At 38.5% G+C, this 21,021-nt stretch overlaps 1 protein-coding gene across 3 annotated transcripts in view; it reads right to left on the bottom strand.

Annotated features, from left to right (window-relative positions):
• NEBL (nebulette) overlaps positions 1-21,021 on the bottom strand; it is a 388,110-nt gene that overhangs the window by 97,264 nt on the left and 269,825 nt on the right. Inside the window, exons 1-4 of one of the 3 annotated variants that reach the window (XM_054020653.1) lie at positions 19,260-19,559; positions 19,096-19,167; positions 6,252-6,356; positions 2,497-2,607 (exon numbers count right to left, since the gene is read on the bottom strand). The exons of the other annotated variants lie outside the window; for them this stretch is intronic. Of the exons in view, the coding sequence (XP_053876628.1) occupies positions 2,497-2,607; positions 6,252-6,356; positions 19,096-19,167; positions 19,260-19,316 (345 nt within the window). The 5' untranslated portion in view covers positions 19,317-19,559. Of the gene's footprint in view, positions 1-2,496; positions 2,608-6,251; positions 6,357-19,095; positions 19,168-19,259; positions 19,560-21,021 lie in introns of those variants that run through there. 3 annotated transcript variants of the gene reach the window in all.

Genomic DNA, 21,021 nt, shown 5'->3' on the forward strand with positions numbered 1-21,021 from the left:
TCATTTTACCACTTTCTCAGTTTTTTTTCCTATAGGATGGGTTGATGGGTTGGAAAAATATATCAGCAGTCTTCAGTTTTATGGTCTGTTATGATTTATAATGTGTTTTCACTCAAAAGGGGATATTATAAACTTCAAAGAAAGCACTGGTGATATAGCATGGCACCTACTGTATTGCATATTTATTTATTTAGGAATATTGGATGGCTGGGCAAAATCTTCAATAAATGTTATCTGAAACGAGCCGCCCTATTCATTTTTTTGTGATTCTTTTCCTGACTCAAATGTTTTTATATTTAGTCTCAGATCTTTTCCTTAACATCACTGGTGTGTAAGAGAACATGATTTCATACATGAAATATGAATACATAATTACTGTACAATATTCTCATTTGGAATGGATCCAGGAGCGAGTCCCATGGCAAACTGGTTAACTGATGCTTTATAAATCAAACCAAGTGTTTAAAAAGCATTATACAATTTTGTTAAATTATAGATTGTAATAGTGATAAAGTATTTCAACTGCTACTATAATCAGAGAGACAAGGTGAGTGAGGTAATATCTACTGTGTAAGCTCAAAGGCTTGTCTTTCTCACCAACAGAAGTCGGACCAATAAAAGATACTATCTCACCCACCTTGTGTCTCTAATATCCTGGGACCAACATGACTACAACAACACTACTTGGTTTTATAATCAATGTTATAATGACATTCATGTTGATGAAATTTTAGTTACTGTTCTGAATTAACTGAATGCACTAAGTATTCAGTTTCAACCTACTAGAGGTAAAATATAATTCACATTAATACATTTGCTTATTACAGACATTGACTGATATATTGCCACCATTGTGGAGTTTTCAATACTGACTCGATAATTTAGTTTACAAAGCAAACCCTATTTCCTTCATCTAATTTCAGATTTCACTGTTTCCTTTTACTATGAACATTTTCTTTCATTTGCAAAAAGAATGGTTACAGTCTTTAAAGTACTTCCATAGAACATCAGTATGTTTAATGATTGACTTATTGTATGTAATATGGAATAGGCAGTGTGCTTTTGCTTCATAGAATCATAGACTCATAGAATAGTAGGGTTGGAAGAGACCTCAGGAGATCATCTAGTTCAACCCCCTGCTCAAAGCAGGACCAACACCAACTAAATCATTCCAGCCAGGGCTTTGTCAAGCCAGGCCTTAAAAATCTCTAAGGAAGGAGATTCCACCACCTCCCTAGGTAACTCATTCCAGTGCTTCACCACCCTCCTAGTGAAATTATGTTTCCTAATATCCAACCTAGATCTCCCCCACTGCAACTTGAGACCATTGCTCCTTGTTCTGTCATCTGCCACCACTGAGAATAGCTGAGCTCCATCCCCTTTGGAACCCGCCTTCAGGTAGTTGAACGCTGCATCATGTTATGCTTTTTGCTTTTGCTGGTCTGGTAGGTCTCTAAAGAGTCTCAAAAACGTGTTTAAGATAGAAGGGGGGAGGGGGGAAGAAATACCTAAAATGTGCAAATACCTGGTTGGTAGACAATATTAGTTCAACATATCCCTTTACTGCAGTGGTTAGCAAACTTTTTTACTGGTGACCTCTTTCACATAGCAAGCCTCTGAGTGCGACGCCCCCTTATAAATTAAAAACACTTTTTAATATATTTAACACCATTATAAATGCTGGAGGCAAAATGGGTTTTGGAGTGGAGGCTGACAGCTCATGACCCCCTATGTAATAATCTCGCAACCCCCCCAGTTTGAGAACCCCTGATGTAATGCATGAGTTCAAAACCAACTTTTTGCTACTTAGACTTGTGGAGTTCCAACAAGAAAAATGTGTGGGTTCTTAAGTGCTTTCTACCCTCAATGACACAACTGGACAGGAGAAAGCATTAAAAATATACTGCAGGGAACCATTGACCTTTGGCAAAAAAAATATGGACTAGATAATGAAGTCAGGCCTTCTATCTCAAACTGGTAGGAATCTGATGAACAGCATTGAAAATGTATAGCCTAATTTTCAAAAGTGCTGAACATTCGCAATTTCAACTGAAATCAATAGGAGCTGTGGGTTCTCAGCACCTCTGAAAATCAGACCACTATATTTTTAGGCTGTGAGTTTATCAGCAAGGAGTAAAAATCTTACAATGCCAATATGACACTTGGATCGTGCAGATTGCAACATAATTTTGATCTGTATTCTTTTACATACATTATGCAGCAGCATCTTATGAAATAATTAATGTATGCATTGATGAATGACTTATTGTTTTTTCAAATGCTATTTACTAAACATAATGAGCCAGATCTTCAGCTGGTGTAAAATGCAGTACCTCCATTAAAGTCAATGGAGCTATGCCAATATACACTAGCTGAGAAATGGATCCTGTGAATCATATATGTAATAAAATATCTGTTTAAAGTTACTGGGGTTAGTAGTGTTCTGTTGCATAATTAATCTGTAAAATCTAAAAATAATTGTTTTTTAAACTTTACCTTGCTCTGAAGCTGTGTAACTTCTCTTGCGAAAACACTGTCAATTGTGGCTGGCATCTGCTTATACAGAGAATTGGAGAGGTCTTTTTTAGCAGATCCTTTGTACTTTGCCTAGAAAGAAAAAAGACAAAAAAAAATGCAGAAATTACTTCAAAAAGAATCACATAGTAACTAAACAAATCACTTTGTTTTACCCTGAAATAAAATGGTGCAAAAGAACATTTTACTGGAAAAGACCTAAATAAGTCTTACAGAGTAATTTAAGAATACACATTTATTTTCAAATCACTTTACATTTCAGATTAGTGGATATAATCCATGAATCAATGTAATGTACTTGATAGTTAAACTGAAGGAAGCCTTGAATGAGGCAAGCAAGGTCAGCAAAAAAAAAAAAAAAAAAAAAAAAAAACCTGTCACTTACTATTCACTTCTTGATCCAAAAAGCAAAATTATCTACATATTTTTAGTTTTCTGGAGTTTTGCACATTGTGTTCAGTGTTTCATTGTTTGTTTCTCCACTGAGACGCTCAATAAGAGGCAGTAATTAACTTTCACTGGCGAATACAAGAATATGAAGACAATTTGTTTATTCTTTGCTACTTAAGATTTCTATATCACATATTGTTTTAAAATTTCTTGTTATTTCTCCTGTGTTTTCACTACAATTCAAAACTAACATTTTCTAAGCATCCTTATGAAAGCACAGAACACCCAATGGCAATTTTCTCACAGCAGAGTCTTGTGATGCGAGCTAGAAGCATAGTACAGAATTGTTGGCTTGCTTCTGTTTTTGTCTCTGAAGCCAAGTATGTCAGGAGCATGAACTTTAAATTCATAAAACAATGTCAGATACTATCTTTAAAAGTAATCACTGATATCAGGAATATGCCATCTTAAATGCATTATCATATTTAATTGACATGCACCAACTGGACCATGTCTAATTATTTATTACTCTGTTTATTCCCATGATTAATTGTTTTTTAAAATTCTGCTAGAGAATTTGTTTTTCCCAGATTTTTTTGTGAGTTGAAAAAAGATGCCAAAATACAATATTAAAAATACCTACATTCTCCAACAGAGTCTACAGAACACTAGAGGTCAGCAATTTACAATCTTAGCTATCATTATCGTATTCAACCACTGCAACAAAACAAGTTACCTAAACAGCACTCTAAAAACCTTCTGAAACAAAAAGCAATTTTTTTTTTACTTTTGTTATATATTAAATCTTTAAGGGTTCTTTTATTAACAATCAGCAACAGCCAGTCGCTGTTTGATACTAGACAAAATAGCACATAACAGCTTCACATATATTTGGCTTCTATAGGCTATTTGATGTCTTATCTCACTTATGACATTTATGTTTGTCAATGAGAAAATTCAGAATAACTCCATTATGTTTATTCCACTTGTGAGTTATCCTACCTATTCCTGACACATGAAGATAAATGTCAGTAAAGCAGCAAACATATGCTTTTATATTTGATCTTGACTTACAACTAATCGGCACTGAAGTTTCAGAGAAAATATATGGAATGTATGTGAATTATATAAAAATCTCAGATCAGATATGAATAACTGGACATAGTTCATTATATACAAAACATGAGGAAACCGAGGCACCCAGAGGTTAAGTGACTTTGTCACAGTCACACAGAGAGTGGGTGGCAGAACCAGAAATGGAACCCAGATCTTTTGATTCTCAGTAATATGCTAACTCCTTTTTGTAAGGCTCCCTTCCGAGTTTTCACTCTCTACCCCCAAAACAGACAAATATACATTCATGCAACAACATGCCTTCAGGAACATTTCTTCCTAGTGCCAGGACATAAGTAGTTGTCAGTAAGTGGTGGTCTAATCAATTCTGAAATCTATATTTTTGGCTCAATAGCACCTTGCATATATGTGTGTATGCATGCATACATCTACAGACTCACACAGACTGAAAAATTTACCTAACACTCACTGGCCAAAGAACTGAACCTACTTGCCAGAGTGAAAAATATGCCACTCCCTGACACAAGTAACACGCTCTCCCCGAAATGTAAAGAAATAGAATACTGTCAGAATTAAGACATTACTTCAGCTGATGAACTCCAGAAAGAATAAACCCTTTAAAACAGGTTCTGTGGTATGTTTAAAGAGTTTCTTTCTGAAAAACTGAATGGCTTGGGCGGGGACGAGAAGAGAGACTGGGGAAAAAACAAGGGGGTGGAAGTTGAAAAGAAATTTAAAAAGTGGGGAGTACAGAAGAGGTGAAATCAACTCCCCAGCCCAGGAACAGTGAGAGGCTCCCACTCTCTCATGTCAGCCTAAGGACTGGAACAGCCATAGCTCCTGCACACCAGTGACTGGCTGGCCATTTGTGCTACCCTCTGCAGATTAAAAGAGGTGCTTTCTATGGCATGTAAGGGGGCACTACATGGCAACTTCATCCATGGTCCTTCTCCCCACCCCAAGTAGCATGGAGGGACCTTGCACAGGTACTCCACATTCCAAATAAATTTTGTTCTATATGTATAGTATGTAATTATAAAACTATTTACTGGAGTTTGAGTTAAGATAGAAAACTTTTCCACGGTGAGTTCAAACTTGGCCCATAATAGTTATAGTGTGCAGTTAACAGTTGATGTTCATTTATTTGGTCTAGTAAGTATGGAAAATAGGAATTGGAGTCCTTATACTTGGAGTTTATTACCAGGTAAGTGACTATATGGTCTTATGCAAAGCCACTAGGGAGGAAAGATGGCCTTGTGGTTAAGACAATGGACTAGAATTTGGGTTCAATTCCCAGCTCAGCACAAACTTCCTGGATGACCTTGAGCAAGCCACTTACCTGATCTGTGCCTTAGTTCTCCACTTGTAAGATAATATTTCCTATCATCCCTTTCTTATTCTTTGTTTGCTATTCAGACTGTAAGCTCCTCAAGGCAGGGACTATCTATTTCTATGTATCTGGATAGCACCTAGCACAATTGAGCCTTAGTCATTACTGTAATACAAATAAAGACTTCTCTTAGTCCATCCATCCGTGAAAGGGAGTGTAACAGGGCGGTCTGTCACTTCAAGGGCTGGGCAGGGAGCAACTGGCGCCGTTCTGGAGGGAAGCCCAGCAGGTGCAGGGAACAGGGAATCAGCTGACCCAGGAGGACAGCAGCTAATGACTGGGTCTGATTCCCACAGGAGGATATCACTGAAGAGCCCAACTCCATGAGGGAGCCTGAGACCAGGAGACAGCTTAGTGCACAGTCTTCTGTGGCTGCAGCAGAAGGCTTCAAGAGGGCAAGTCCAGGAGGTCCAGACCCTTTAGTTACTGGAGGCCAGAGAGTCCCACAATTCCCATCAAGAACAGGACTATTGCTTTTCTAACTGTTCTATATTTCTTTTTGTTTTGAGTTGGAGAATAAACAGAGCCCTCGGGTAAGGCCATAAACAGAACCAAGCATGGCTGATTGTTTGTCCCAGGCTAATGAGCAGGTCCATCAGCTCACAGAACTATTTACATTTAATGTTTGTCAAATGATGTGGGGTCCTAGAAGAAAGGTATTATACAATTCTAAATTAGCATTACACACTTAAACTGCATACAGTGACACTGCTATAACCCACTAAAACTTTTGGATTCTCTTGCTATTTGATATAAATAGACTCCCCAATCCGCCCCCTCAAGAATCGCAATATTCAGCTTAGTGGGCTTTTTTCTTGGAAACCAAGTACTGAAGAATATTTTGCAATCTTTTATATCTTACCTCAGAAATAAAAGCACTCATATTTTTCACATGTTTTAACTGAGGGGTGTCAGATACAAATGTGAACTTGCCTTTAGATTTTTCATACTCTTCTTTATAGTGGATCTACAAAGAGAAAAAAATAATTTAAATTGACCCTAAAAACAGAAACAGAGAAAGGTTACCTTTTAGATTTATTCTACTCATTCAGACAGAACACTAAAATACTGTGCCAAGTGGCTTGTAAACACCACATCATGTAACAAAGTAAGCCACAGAGAAAAAGCACTCAGGTAACATCAGATAGAGGAGACCTACAACAGCAAGAAGATCAAGTTATAACAGAAACTCCAACTTGAGCACCTAGATGATGTAAAAAAAAAAAAAAAAAATCACAAAACCTTTGATATGACATGAAAAAGACAGGGTTGTTTGTTATACCTACAGTGTATTGTCACCCACTACTTGCAATTCCTGTAGTATCTTTAAAGAAAGGGGGTATTGAAGATAAAGTTTTATCCCCCTGATTTCACATCAAAATTATTAAAAACAGGCTCTAAATTTCTATACATAAACCTTGCAAATACAAAAGCTTAATTTTCCCACAGCACATGCAATTACAGTTTTTATGTATCCAAGATCCATGAATAAATTCTGAGGGGCAGGTTTCAAAATGTTATCCCCAAAGTCTCTAGCATTTGAAGTCAAGGTCTTCTAGACAGCTGTGTAGTGCAGTTGTCAGACTGTTCTTGAAGGCAGAAAAAAAATTCATAAGCTCATTCCTAAAGTCTTTTCCACACACACAGGAGATCATTTTTGCTACCAAAGTACGGTGGAAGGTGACAAAACAAAGCAATGGTCCTCTTTCCCTAAAGTAGTTATTTCAGAAACGCAACAAAAATAAAGTCTCAACTCATACTTTCCCGCGAGAAACCACCACATCATAGGCTTTATCATGAAACAGATGACTAACAAATATTTATGTTATTGTTGCTGCGGTCTGAGTTAATGTTTTAAGTTACGGTGTGATTGCGAGGAATGTGTATGGTGTTACTGAATATGCTGGAGATGAATGGGACTTATTTACAGAGGGACAGAATATGTTAGTGAAGATGGTGAATAGAACGTGTAAGGATTAAGGTACTTTTAAAGAAGGATAGCTTAACTGAACTTTCCTTGTTTTAAGGAAGTGTGTGGATAGGTATTCCCCTTAAGCAACCTTAACTGCTTGAAGTTTCTTTCAATATTGATATCAATATGGTTCAATGTAAAGTGAATTATTTAGACTTAAGATCTTCTATTCATCTGTTCTCATCTCTCTAACCTCATTTTCACATTCTGCACTGTAGCACCTTGCATTTATGCACTGAAGACTTACTGACAGAAGCAACACAGCCTGAGCAATAGAAAATGAACATTTTCTTACCCCATAATTTCTGTTAGTAGCATCTTATGTCTGCTCCCCTTCACTCTGCAATTTCCAGACACAGTTCAAAACTGCTGCACAGCATGTGCTGGCCATGCCTCCTCCCGCTTGTCACCAGGTGAGTCATTCTAAAACTCGTCTACAGATACTATCATCATCCAATGCTAACTCATTAACTATGTACAGCAGTGAACTGCCTGCACAGTAACTGTCCAACTAAAAAGCTGACCCCTTGGCTAATGAGCCATTAGAGAGGGTAAAACTGAGGGAGATGCTGCTAGCAGAAAGGACATTTTCAGGTAAGAAATATTCCATGATGTAGCCTGTGATGCTGGCAGGCCAGATGCCAGCTCTTGCTAAAACTGCATTTCCTAAAACTAAAACTCATATCTGGAGCCCAGACCAGTTCACTTGTGTGTTAGTTTTGCTCAAAATAAGTAGTCTTTTGACTGAGAAACAGTCTTTTAAGAATGTATTTAGTATTTAGACTGTATAAAATGTTTGTAAATTGCTGTATGCATTAATCTCACTTGTAATGTCAGTATTCCGTGCTAAGAAAATATGTAAGTTTTGCTTTATAACTTTGAAAATGTTTGCTCTGAACTTGTGAACCCAGGCATGGGCATCATCTTATGCTCATCCAGAAGGACTATCCAAGTCAGATGGGCCATCAAGAAATACTGCAATAAAAAGGATTGGTTAATGGCCCTATCGCACCCGGAATATGCTGTGTGCAAGGAAGTTCATCCTGTGGGCTTGGAAGCTGAATGAAGGAAATCAAACAAAGTCACCGGAAAATTTTCCATCTTTTTGGCTGTTTGAACTCTGACAGGGCCAGAGACTCTAAACTGAAGCCAGAGATCCCCAGGGGCTGCCTTCCGGGTTTTCCCTAACAGGCACTTTGACTTGACAGATCACTACAACTCTGTCACTCTTAGGAATTAGATGGTAACTCACATGTGTGTATATATTTGCTTACTTTAACCTGTAAACTGCTCTTATTTCTTTTTCCTAGCAAATAAACCTTTAGATAGTTTATTGCCGGATAGGCTACAGTCGCTGTCTCCGGTATAAGATCTAGGCTACCAATTGATCTGGGGTAAATGACTGGTCTCTTGGAACTAGAAGCAACCTAAATGTGATGTGATTTTTGGTGTAAGACAAGTGACCATTTATCACTAAATCCAGTTTGTCTGGGTGGCAAGATAGACTGGAAAGTCTAAGGGGACTGTCTGTGACTACATGGTAAGACTGTTACAGCGATCCAGGAGTTCACATTTGTTACTGGCTTGGTAAAATCTCATTATAGAACATACCACCAGTTTGGGGGTGTCTGCCCTGTTTTTGACAGTCGTCCCTGAGGTAGGCACTCACAGTCATGAGCCACTCCAGACACTGTGACACAGCCCAGCATCACCCACCATTCTGTTACATCTGGGTAGGTTTGAGCAATGAAACAGAAGTAGGGAGGGATAAGGAGAAAGTAAAATAGAATGAGAGAGAAAAGAAATCCCCCCGCCCATGAAGTTTGTTCAAAAGGCAATACTATTACTGGGTCGCCTCCTGCAGCACCTTCCTTCCGAAGGAGGCCTCTGCAGAAGACAGAAATTCTACTTTATAGCAATCTGATAAAGGTGTTAACTGATGCCCATGTGGCTAATCTGCCTATTTCAGTGGTGAAATCATATGCTTATTCGACCCACGAAGCTGCTATAGATCTTCTGGAGTATGCCTTGCTTCCTTCTGGAACAGAGATGCCTGATGCCTTGTAGGCCTGCACAATGCATTGTCTGATCCATCTAGCAGTGGTTAACTTGGAAGTTCTGAGTCCTTGACACTTTGAATGGAAGGAGACAAACAGTGCACCTGACCTTCTAGCAGATTCTATCACTTAGTGTAAACAGATCTATGCTTATTCTAAATCTTCAGTACTCTTCTGATGTCTGCAGTGTGCTTGTCAGTCAGATGTTGTGGCCTGGGACAGAATGAGGGAAGAATAATCTCCTAAACGGCATAGGAAGAAGAGTTCCCTTTTAAAAGAAATGACTGCAGAGTTCTCAGTATCACTTTGTCATTATGGAATGCACAGTAAGGCTGACAGATCCGACACTCGTCTAACAAGCATAATGGCAGGCAGAAAACAGGCCTTGATGGAGAGATAGAATGCCAATGTTGAAGTCAGAGGTTTGAAAGGGTGAGCTGTTAAGGCTGTGAACACCAATGGTAGGTTCAATTTAGGGAAAATTGGTCTGACCACTGGTCTGGCCTGTCAGACTGCTTGACGAACCTGGATACTTGGACTACTCTGCCAGACAGCAAGAGGATCCTGCAAACAAAACACTATTAATGGCTGATATCTAGTATGCTATGGAGCTGGGCTGAAGGTCTGTCTGGGGTCAAATTCAACAGTTTTTATTCACACCCTCTTGGAGGAAGTCCCGAATAGCTGAGATCCCTGGGGGATGGGATCTCATTAACACAGTTCCCTAACTCACACTCAGTCAGAGGTAGTGGCTATGGGTCCTGCTTGTCTTCACATTCCCTCAAGACTCATTTAAGGGAGGATAGGGACCAGTATCCCCAAAGGGATCTTATCTTTGAGGTCCTGTGTTGACCCAGGATTTACCCCCTAAGTTGTTTGAATTAAGTCCTCCTCCTCCTTAGAGTCTCTCCCTATTCTGCTCTGTGTCTCCTGGTTTGGTTTTTCTGTGGTGGAGTCACAGCTACTTGGAAGGGTGGGGACCCCATCATGCCTGTCCCGACTCAGAGGTCCAGGTTCTAAGAGTGCTATGGTCAGCTGGTTGGGAGCACGCTGGGCATAATTCACTCTCTGGCAAGCTTGGGAATGCTCCCTCACATAGGAAGCATCTTTTGGACTTTGTCCATGCTTGCACAGCTGCTCTGCCATGCCTATAAGGGGACAGAGCAGCTCAGCAAGGAGGCACTGCAGCGAAAGCACCACGTCTCTATGGCCAGGATTCTGTACAAACCCTGAACCAGGATGGAGGCTTAGAACAAAAAAAGAAGCTTGATACTGCCCGAAAATGGTTAGAAAATAGAGGCAAAGAAAAGGATGAGAGCAAACCCATTGCCGCATGGCTGCTGCTACAGAGGCAGAAGATCTGGCAGCAAGCAGGAAAAAGAGGCATGTCCAACTTTCGCTGTGCTACAGCTTTGAACTGCTTCCAGAAACTGCAGACTGGCAGGAAGCAGCCCATATGTAACATAATTGTGGGAGATGCTGGGCTGCAGAAATATCCAGCTGATTTCCTCTCTCATTCAATCTTTGATGGATATTGCACATTCTAAGACAATGTTCCTCAGAGGTGACCTGGAAGAGTCATTTCTATGAGTGTAGTTTAGTCTGCAGGCAGAATCAATTCTTGACCTTTCGGAAGACAGCCAAAAAAGGTGCCAGTTGCAATGTTGTTTTGCATGATGTAGGTACTGTCCACCAAGAAGTGGGCTGGACAACAACAAATTCATTTCTGACAGGCAACCATATAACTGTGAGATGGTAAATATCTTTGGTCAATTCTCAGCTGGACCATATTTAAACCAGTGAAGGGCTCTGTATCTCAGTACCAATCATATTTACTCCTTGATGAAACACCAGATGTAAAATTACAGTGTGTGTCAAATTCCCTTTGCTCATGGCTCCATCAATCCAATGGGCCATGTAGTTCTGTGCACCCTATCATATGCCTCTATAAAAAGGGAAATAAGGACAACCCAGGGAATTACAGACCAGTCAGCTTAACTTCTGTACCCAGAACGATAATGGAGCAAATAATTAAGAAATCAATTTGCAATCACCTCATTATCTTCTAGCTGTTAAGTAACAGTCAGCATGGATTTGTTAAGAACAAATCTTTGAGAGGGTAACAAGCCGTGCGGATAGGGGGGAAGCAGTAGATGTGATATATCTTGACTTTAGTAGGGCTTTTGTTACTGTCTCACATGACCCTCTCATAAACAAACTAGGAAAATACAACCTAGATGGAGCTACTATAAGATTGGAAAATTGTTCCCAGAGAATTATTATCAGTGATTCACAGTCATGCTGGAAGGGCATAATGAGTAGGGTCCCGCAGGAATCGGTTCTGGGTCCGGTTCTGTTCAATATCTTCATCAATGATTTAGATAATGGCATAGAGAGAACACTTGTAAAGTTTGTGGATGATACCAAGTTGGTTGCAAGTGCTTTGGAGGATAGGATTAAAATTCAAAATGATCTGGACAAACTGGAGAAATTGTCTGAAGTAAACAGGATGAAATTCAATAAGGACAAATGCAAAGTACTCCACTTAGGAAGGAACAGTCAGTTGCACACATACAAAATGGAAAATTACTGCCTAGGAAGGAGTACTGGAGAAAAGGATCTGGGAGTCATAGTGGGTCACAAGCTAAATATGAGTCAACAGTGTAACGCTGTTGCAAAAAAAGCAAACATAATTCTGGGATGTATTAGCAGGAGTATTGTAAGCAAGACATAAGAAGTAATTCTTCAGCTCTACTCTGTGCTGATTAGGCCTCAACTGGAGTATTGTGGCCAGTTCTGGGCTCCACATTTCAGGAAAGATGTGGACAAATTGGAGAAAGTCCAGAGAAGAGCAACAAAAATGATTAAAGGTGTAGAAAACATGACCTATATGGGAAGACTGAAAAAATTGGGTTTGTTTAGTCTGAAGAAGAGAAGACTGAGAGGGGACATGATAACAGTTTTCAAGTACATAAGGTTGTTACAAGGAGGAGGGAGAAAAATTATTGTTCTTAACCTCTGAGGATAGGAGAAGAAGCAATGGGCTTAAATTGCAGCAAGGGCAGTTTAGGTTGGACATTAGGAAAAACTTCCTAACTGTCAGAGTGGTTAAGCACTGGAATAAATTGACTAGAGAGGTTGTGGAATCTCTATCATTGGGGATTTTTAAGGTCAGGGATGGCATAGATCAGGGGTCAGCAACGTTTGGCATGCTGCTCACCAGGGTAAGCACCCTGGCAGGTCGGGCCAGTTTTATTTACCAGCTGACACAGCAGGTCCGGCTGATCGCGGCCCCCACTGGCTGTGGTTCGCCGTCCCGGGCCAATGGGGGCGGCGGGAAGCGGCGCGGGCGAGTGATGTGCTGGCCGTGGCTTCTCACCGCCCCCATTGGCCCGGGACAGCGAACCGCGGCCAGTGGGAGCCGCGATCGGCCGAACCTGCTGCGTCAGCAGGTAAATAAAACTGGCCCGGCCCGCCAGGGTGCTTACCCTGGCGAGCCGCATGCCAAAAGTTGCCAACCCCTGGCCTAGATAATACTTAGTCCTGCCTTGAGTGCAGGGGTCTGGACTAGATGACCTCTCGAGGTCCCTTCCAGTTCTATGAGTCTATACACAAAGTCATGGATCACTAAATTAAACTGAGAGGTTTTTTATGCTGATTTGGTCACTGACTTTTGTTTGTGTTTTTAAATGTGCCTATTAGAAAGTATGTATATGCAATATGCAAGATTGAGAAGGTCAATATATATAATTTAATTATATAAAAAAACAAAAACATAAGGTTCTTAAAATGTCTCAATCTTTTTTGCTTAGAAAAACAACCAAATCAGTGACCCCTCCCCAAATCATTGCACTCTGGACCTCATGCCCCCCTAAATAATTGAAAAGCAGCAATATCAGCACCAGTTATTTCTCATTGTCTAGTTTTATTTTGACAGCTCCTAGATGCCCCAATCAGAATGTGCTGATTGTGAGCGCAAGATTTCAGTGGGTAATTATGACAGGACATAAGACAGAATCTTCACATTAGATTTTGATTCTAGATGTTCTGTTCTGCTACAGATATTTTTGCATCAATTGGCATCAGGCAATTGGAAGATGAAAAAGGACATATGGAATACTGTAGTGACATTTTTGCACTTGAAATATATATTCACTGTATGAAATAGGCAAGAAGTTTCTGAAGCATAAATGGTGTGGGTATGTGGTGAATGCAAGCAATGACTGGAAGAAATGAGCATAGAAGCTTATATTCTTATTCAAATTTGGGGTTTAAAATATGGATGAGTAAAATATTAATTTGGCCAAGTGTGAATTTTTGCCTGCAAGTGACCTCCTATTCATTACAAAATATTATGCAAGGATAACTGGATCTCTTAGACCTTACAAGATCTGATTATGAAAAAATCCTTCCTTTGGAACTTAGGCTCCCAAATCTCGTTGGATATCTAACTTTTTTAGGCTCCTCTGAAAATCTCAGGCCAAAAATATACCTTGTGTCCTTTATACTTACGTAATTTTGACTAATAATTATAAACTCATTGGGACAATCCCACCTTAATATAATTGGTCATAATTCCACTAACTTCTGTGGAAATACTTTTCTTTACACCAGTTCTGCATTCGGCCTTGTGTCTCTTTGACTCTTATTTCACAAGATATTAAAAACACCACAATTCTGTTTTACAACAAACGGGGAACAAAGATTTCAACAGTAATATTCACAATAGTTTTCTATTCTGCTACTTTATATCAATTGTTATTGAAGTTAATAGCAGAAAATGTATTACTTGCTACGGAATTTGAGTTTTGCTCTAGGTACCATATTGAAAGAAAACATTAAAAAGTATCAGTTTTTGCATCTCTACTACATGTGTGTACACACACACAAATGTAACTTTCACACTTCAAGAATCTTAAAACAGCCTACTAGTATACGCTAAGGATGTATGTGTGATATATTGTGTAAAATAAAAGTTTCACTGTGTTCAGAACAGGAAACCATCCTACTACAACTCTAATCCCTCAATAAAGTGAAAGTTATTGTTCCTGTGAATTTGTTTGAAATGTGAGAATATACTTAAACTTTTTAAGATTAAGCTGCATATGCAGCCATCACTTAGATAAATATACAGGTATACATTTTTCTTTCCAAATTCAGAGTGAATTATTTTTGTTCAGATGTTGACAAAGATATACTGAATTTTAAGGCCCCTTTTTGGATAAATCAGCCTCTTATGGGAGAGCATGACCTTAAATATCACAATTTAGGGCTTGAGCCAATTTCCACTGGGGTTAATGTGAGTCTCTAAATTGATTTCAACGAGAGCTGGATTGTCCCTTAATGACATCATATTGTATTTCAAATTGCTTCCATTTAAAAAATACAAAGTTTAAATGCCAAGTTTTCACATTTAGGCACAACAGTTCTGCACATACATCTCTTTGTACCTAAAACCGTGCACAAATATACAGAGTATTTGCACATATATATATAGCCACTTAGGAGCCTATATAGCCATTTGTACACACACACATCTGGTATTTGTGCCTTCAGTTAGATGCAAGTGGGTGTCTGCATCCAACCTTGAAAATCTGTCCCTAAACGTAGAAACCAATGCTTGAAATTCCATTATAATGTGATGCCTCTCGGTGGGTCATTGGCAGCAGGGATTACATTCAGTACCTCTGGATATAAAAGCATAAACCTGTACTGCCTAAGATAAAAGACCTGGATTCCTTAGGCAAGACCAGATTAGGCTCATTAATCTTTATGTGTGGCTTAGTCACTAGAGAAATACAGACTACCAAACTTAGTAAGGATGAGCTACGTACTGTCCCTGGGCATGAAAGCTTATCCCAAGCTGCAGAGATCCATTTAGCGTAAAACCTGGTAGGGGCCACTATTTGTTACACAATGCTCATGGGTGGATCAGCAGCAGAAGCAATCAAACCCAGGACTTCTGAATCAAAAAGCTTATGTCTGAGCAGCTGAGCTAAAAGTCCCATCTGTTAGCTGAAAGGCTCTAGCAGCCTCTTGAAAGTTTATGTGACCCAGATCCCACTAGAGGGGAACAGAAAGCTACACTGAGTAGGTGTGGGCTACAATTGCAAAAGAAGAGTCAAAGGACCAAATTCTGCCAGATCCAATTCAGTCAGTTATACCAATGCAGCGCTACTGAAGTTATATGGATATGGTCAGTAGACTTGCACATGTGTAACTGAGGGCAGAAACTGGTTCAGGACTCACTGGTATCAATTGATTAGTATTAGCTTTTAACAGCAACAAATTATATCCTGAACAATTTGGATATAAATCTTAAGATGAAAAGTCAAACTCAAACATTAGACAAATGAGATTTTCAATGAGGATTTGATTAAGACACAGTTTATCATACAGCCACATTTTCTATCCAATACTGAGAAAAACAGCTTGAAACAATAGTTAACTGGGTCATAATTACTCTTCTCCTTTTAACCAACAATAAATAATTTTTTATCTCCAGTCTACTGACAATTCTCAGAATCACAGTGTAGTACCTAGAATTCTCTTGTAGTTAAAAGAAAAGAAACCAGAACTGCAACAAATTCATTTTCTATTAATTTTTATTAACCATCATTAAACACTATTAATTGAGAAAAACTATAATTAAAGTCCTGGCAGGATCTAATCTTCACCACGTCCAGCCGATGGCAAGGAGATGCTGAATCAGAAAGAACTACAATTTGGACTACAGTATGTGGCAAATTAGATGGTAAGTAGCATTATGTTTAAATGGCATTTGCTGCAGGTGATAAAGAAACATTAGTAACATGCACATATGAAAAGCAGTATGAAGATTCAAGAGGCAAGCTATTTCCCTTCCACAGAAAGGACTATGATAATTTGCTTAATAACTTTATTTGTATTCAGCTTCCTACTTTCCCCATAAAAGCACCCTGTGTCCCCTTTTAAAATACAAACAATAAAAACAAATTAAGGGGTCCAATTTAAATGTGGAAAAGAAAGGGGTTGGAAAGGAAGTCCAACATATGTCAGAATTAAAGGCATCTTGAAAACTGTTATTTAATAAATTGGATGGATTTGAGAGGGGGGCAACATAGGTATCATCACAAACAAAGTGAACATCGGCTGACTACAATGGTGGGATCGTTAAACAGTGACACGTGAGAACGGATATCCTCTCATACAAGACCCAAGGCTTACATGCCAAATAGGATTTTAAAAATAACAGTGCCAATTTAAAGTCTGATGGTAAAAAATGCAGGGTGAGCATAATATGATCACAATATCTCAAGCCATGAACAATCATGCCATTGCACTCTGACAGAGTATCTGTGTTGACAGCCTTGCAAGAAAGGAAAGGGAATAACCCAGGCTTGTGGTCACAAGGTCATGTGCTGCCATCACAAGGTCACCTTAGGGTAAAACTGCAAGCCACACAAAGGCATTAAAACCCACTTATGTTTGACTTATACATATTACCTTCATTTCCAGTCCCTTTCCTTTCTACATGGTAATGAGCAAATTTGGGTCTGAAATACACATATACACACACACACACACACACAGGTTTTCAGGTACAACTTTGTTCATTACTAAGTGAATACACTAATCCATTTCCATATTTGCATGAATAATAGCTCCTCTCTAAACAGTCATGCAAACAAAAAGTACTTTGCACAAATGTTTATAAAAAAGCAAATGTAAAGACCTATGAACATGGTTGGATCCAAAAGCAAACAAGAATATTCACTGAGCTCTGTTCCTAAACTTTGTGCAGATGCTGCCAGAAGCGAATGAAGACAATTCCCCTAGAAACCCTTCATAGCTGTGTGTGTCCCCTGTAACTAAAAAGGGTCAAGAGGTTCTGGCACCATTCCTAGAATGAAGTAGTGGTGGTGGTAGGGGAATTTTTCTCCAGGGGTACTGTAGGACTTTTCTAGTGATAGTGAAAATTCAATTATGGTGAAGGTTTGGGGGGGGATTAAAAAAAGTTCACTCTGAACTTGATCCAATACCCATTAAAGCCAATAAAAACACATCCAATGATTTCAGCAAGCACTGGATCAGGCCCAAAATGTGGGTTCCATTTTCGTATATTAATAGGGAGAATTCCTTTTGAAATTATATTGGTTCTGGACCATTGCACTTCTTATATCATCATCATACAGGAATCATTATCCTTTGAAAGATTCTCATATCTCAGTGAAAATCTAACACACACTTTCAGCAAAAGCCACATCTTTGAACCATTATAGGGTTTGAAACCTTATTTTAATTCATTTATTCATCTTCGTCCCCAAACCTTCACAGAAAAATCAAAGAAAAACACCTCCACAATATTTATCAGCAGCCACCATGACCACCAATGATACACTTTTCAATAATAATTCCTTTCTAATTAAAACAAATAGTTTCTCAGCACTGTTCAGGGTATTTTTTGCCTTTATGACAGCAATCATATCTAGAAATAAGTAGCATGGAAACAATACATGGATTTCAGGTCAGCCTAATGCATCATTGTGGCTTTTACCTGACTTGACAGGCTTGTATTGTGTCATATACTGTACATTTCCAAACAAAAACACATGGATAACTATCAGTACCTTTGATAAAAATATTAATAGCCTGTACTACCGCTTAAGATAATTTGATGTTACTGGGTAATCACCTTACTGGCCTCTCTTAAGGCTGTATCCAATATTCAGCCCACAAAGATTTAAGTATTCGCACACAGCGTTCAGGCACAAGAGAAGATTTGACCCTGTCAAGCCGCATTCTCTTCCCAGCATGATAGCTCCTAAACATTCCAGATGTACCATTTTTCTAGCAGCCATCTATTCCTTCCTGATAAATGTCCTCCAGTAATGAATTTTCTGCATCCTCTATAGTCTAGTTTCTGCATGTATTAATCTCACAAGGTCAACATACGTATTCACCTAGGATAATAATGCTACAATAAGTTTATACATCATGTTACAATACAAGGTGAACCAGCCCCCACTTTGCAGTTTTACTAATCAATCAGTTGCCAAAACATCCAAACCTAGAGTTGGCTGGAAAGATTATTTTATAGGCAAATCACCTTCGCTCATATAATGGGCTGTCTTGCTGTTAGTCACCATGTATACTTAGTCCATGAAGGAGAGTAGACACTCTGTGTCTAATCAAAAACAGAACCCCAATTAGTCCGCAGTTTCAAAGTTCCTCCTGAGATTCAAGTTTCCAGGAGCGGCACCGCAATAAATACAAACTCAAGCTCAAACCTTCACTTCCATAATTCACTCAGGGGGCCAAATCCTCAGCTGACAAAGCTGATGTTACTTCAGTGAAGACAACAGAGTTACTCCAATTTATGCCCACTACAGATCTGATCCAAGGTGTTCATGCCAAATGCAGACATACATTATATTCCTATTAACAACTCATTTGGAATTTGTTAATTGAGTACCTTTATGCGATTCTGTAACATTTTAATGGAGTTTCCTCATAAACATATTCTTGGGAAGCCCATTTATATTATTTTGTATGTTTTAATCTATTGAGTAGGCACCTAGAACCTAGGATGGGCACCTATACCTACATTTTATAAATCTGAAGAAATAAGAATAATACACATAAAACCTTTAGAAGCAAGCAATATAATTAACAGACAAATTGTTACAGTCACTTACATCACTTATAATTTCAGTGCATCTTCTGGCCAGTTCCATGTTTCTGTCCTCAATAACTGGCTTAAGGAACACCTATAAAAGAAAGGGAAAGCATTTCAATATCACTAAACTAAAACAGTGAAAAAAGAAGTAAGCACCTTTTCAAAGTTATCACTGCCACCCACCCTTTCTTCTTCCTCCTCCTCACTTTCATCCTCCCTGAAATCCTGAAGGACAGGCATTCTTATTTTTAATATTTTTCAAAAACAATGGGGTAAAAATTGAAAAAGTCCACTGCTGCAGCAAACGGTTTATGTTCTACCACTTGTCTAGGGTGTATGCTTCTCTTGTGTCCTTCACTAAGCTTAACCTTACCAAGACTTCTTCCTTATTTAGACAACACTTGAAAGTCTTTATCTGAACAATTCAGTATGAGTGAACTAAAAGGCATTACAGATGGCCTTGCTAACTCAGCTAATACTTTCTTACAGATAAAGTATAATTAAATGACCTATTCAAATAAACTATTCCTAAATGTCTAAGACATTTAATTAAAGCACTGTGATTCAGTAACTATGTAAGATAAATGATTTAATGAAATTAACTGGCTAAAACGGGTGCCATGAAGCCTAAGATTATGGAAAAACTATCTAGTTCTAACATTTAAGATATCACAGACTCCCAACCAGCTGTCACAAAACTTCTTCACTCAGTCCAAATACAGTTCATACAGAAAAGATGCACACATCTTTAATTTTCTACTACAGAGAGTCTGGACAATTCACATTTGCTTTATGAAATGCAATTGCAGAATGTAATACATGTTACTTTTAGTACACTTTCCTGAAAATGTTCCTTTCATATTAAACATTATACATTCTTAAAATGCTTCATGCATTATGTCAGCTACAGTAATATACATACATACACATACCAACACTCTACAGAAGATAACATACCCTGATCATACAGATAATACATGTTCCTTAAAGGTCTGTATAACCATTCACAATTAAAGACTGTCAAGATTTGTAGTCTCAGAACCACCCTTTTCTGTATAAATTCACTGAGCTCAGCTCTGTTGGAAAGGAAGCTGCCTTATTGCTAGTGGAAATAATTTCACCTGTTGTTCTGTAAGAATGTATTGCAAGTAGGGCTGTTGATTAATTGCAGTTAACTCACGCGATAAACTAAAAAAAAAATTAATTGTGATTTATTGCAGTTTTAATCTCACTGCTGAACAATAGAATACAAATTGAAATTTATTAAATATTGTGGGTGTTTTTCTACATTTTCATATATATTCTATTCTGTGTTGTAATTGAAATCAAAGTATATTATTTTTTTACAAATATATTTTTATTACAAATATTTGCACTGTAAAATTCATAAACAAAAGAAATAGTATTTTTCAATTGACCTCATACAAGTACTGTAGTGCAATCTCTTTGTTGTGAAAGTGCAATTTACAAATAGATTTTTTTTGTTACATAACTGCACTCAAAAACAAAAAGTTAAACTTCAGAGCCTACAAGTCCACCCAGTCCTACTTCTTGTTCAGCCAATTGCTAAGACAAGTTTATTTACATTTACAGGAGATGCTGCTGCCCTCTTCTTATTTATAATGTCACCAGAAAGTGAGAACAGGCACTTGCATGGCACTTTTGTAGCCAGCACTGCAAGGTATTTACGTGCCAGATATGCTAATCATTTGTATGCCCCTTCATGCTTCAGCCACCATTCCAGAGGATATGCTTCCATGCTGATGGCACTCGTTAAAAAAACAAATGATGCATTAATTAAATTTGTGGCTGAACTCCTTGGGGGAGAATTGTATGTCCCCTTCTCTGTTTTACCCTCATTCTGCCATTTATTTCATCTTATAGCAGTCTCGGACGATGACCCAGCACATTGTTCATTTTAAGAGCGCTTTCACTGCAAATCTGA

Source organism: Malaclemys terrapin, chromosome 2 (assembly GCF_027887155.1).
Source record: "Malaclemys terrapin pileata isolate rMalTer1 chromosome 2, rMalTer1.hap1, whole genome shotgun sequence".
NCBI classification, from domain to species: Eukaryota; Metazoa; Chordata; order Testudines; family Emydidae; genus Malaclemys; species Malaclemys terrapin.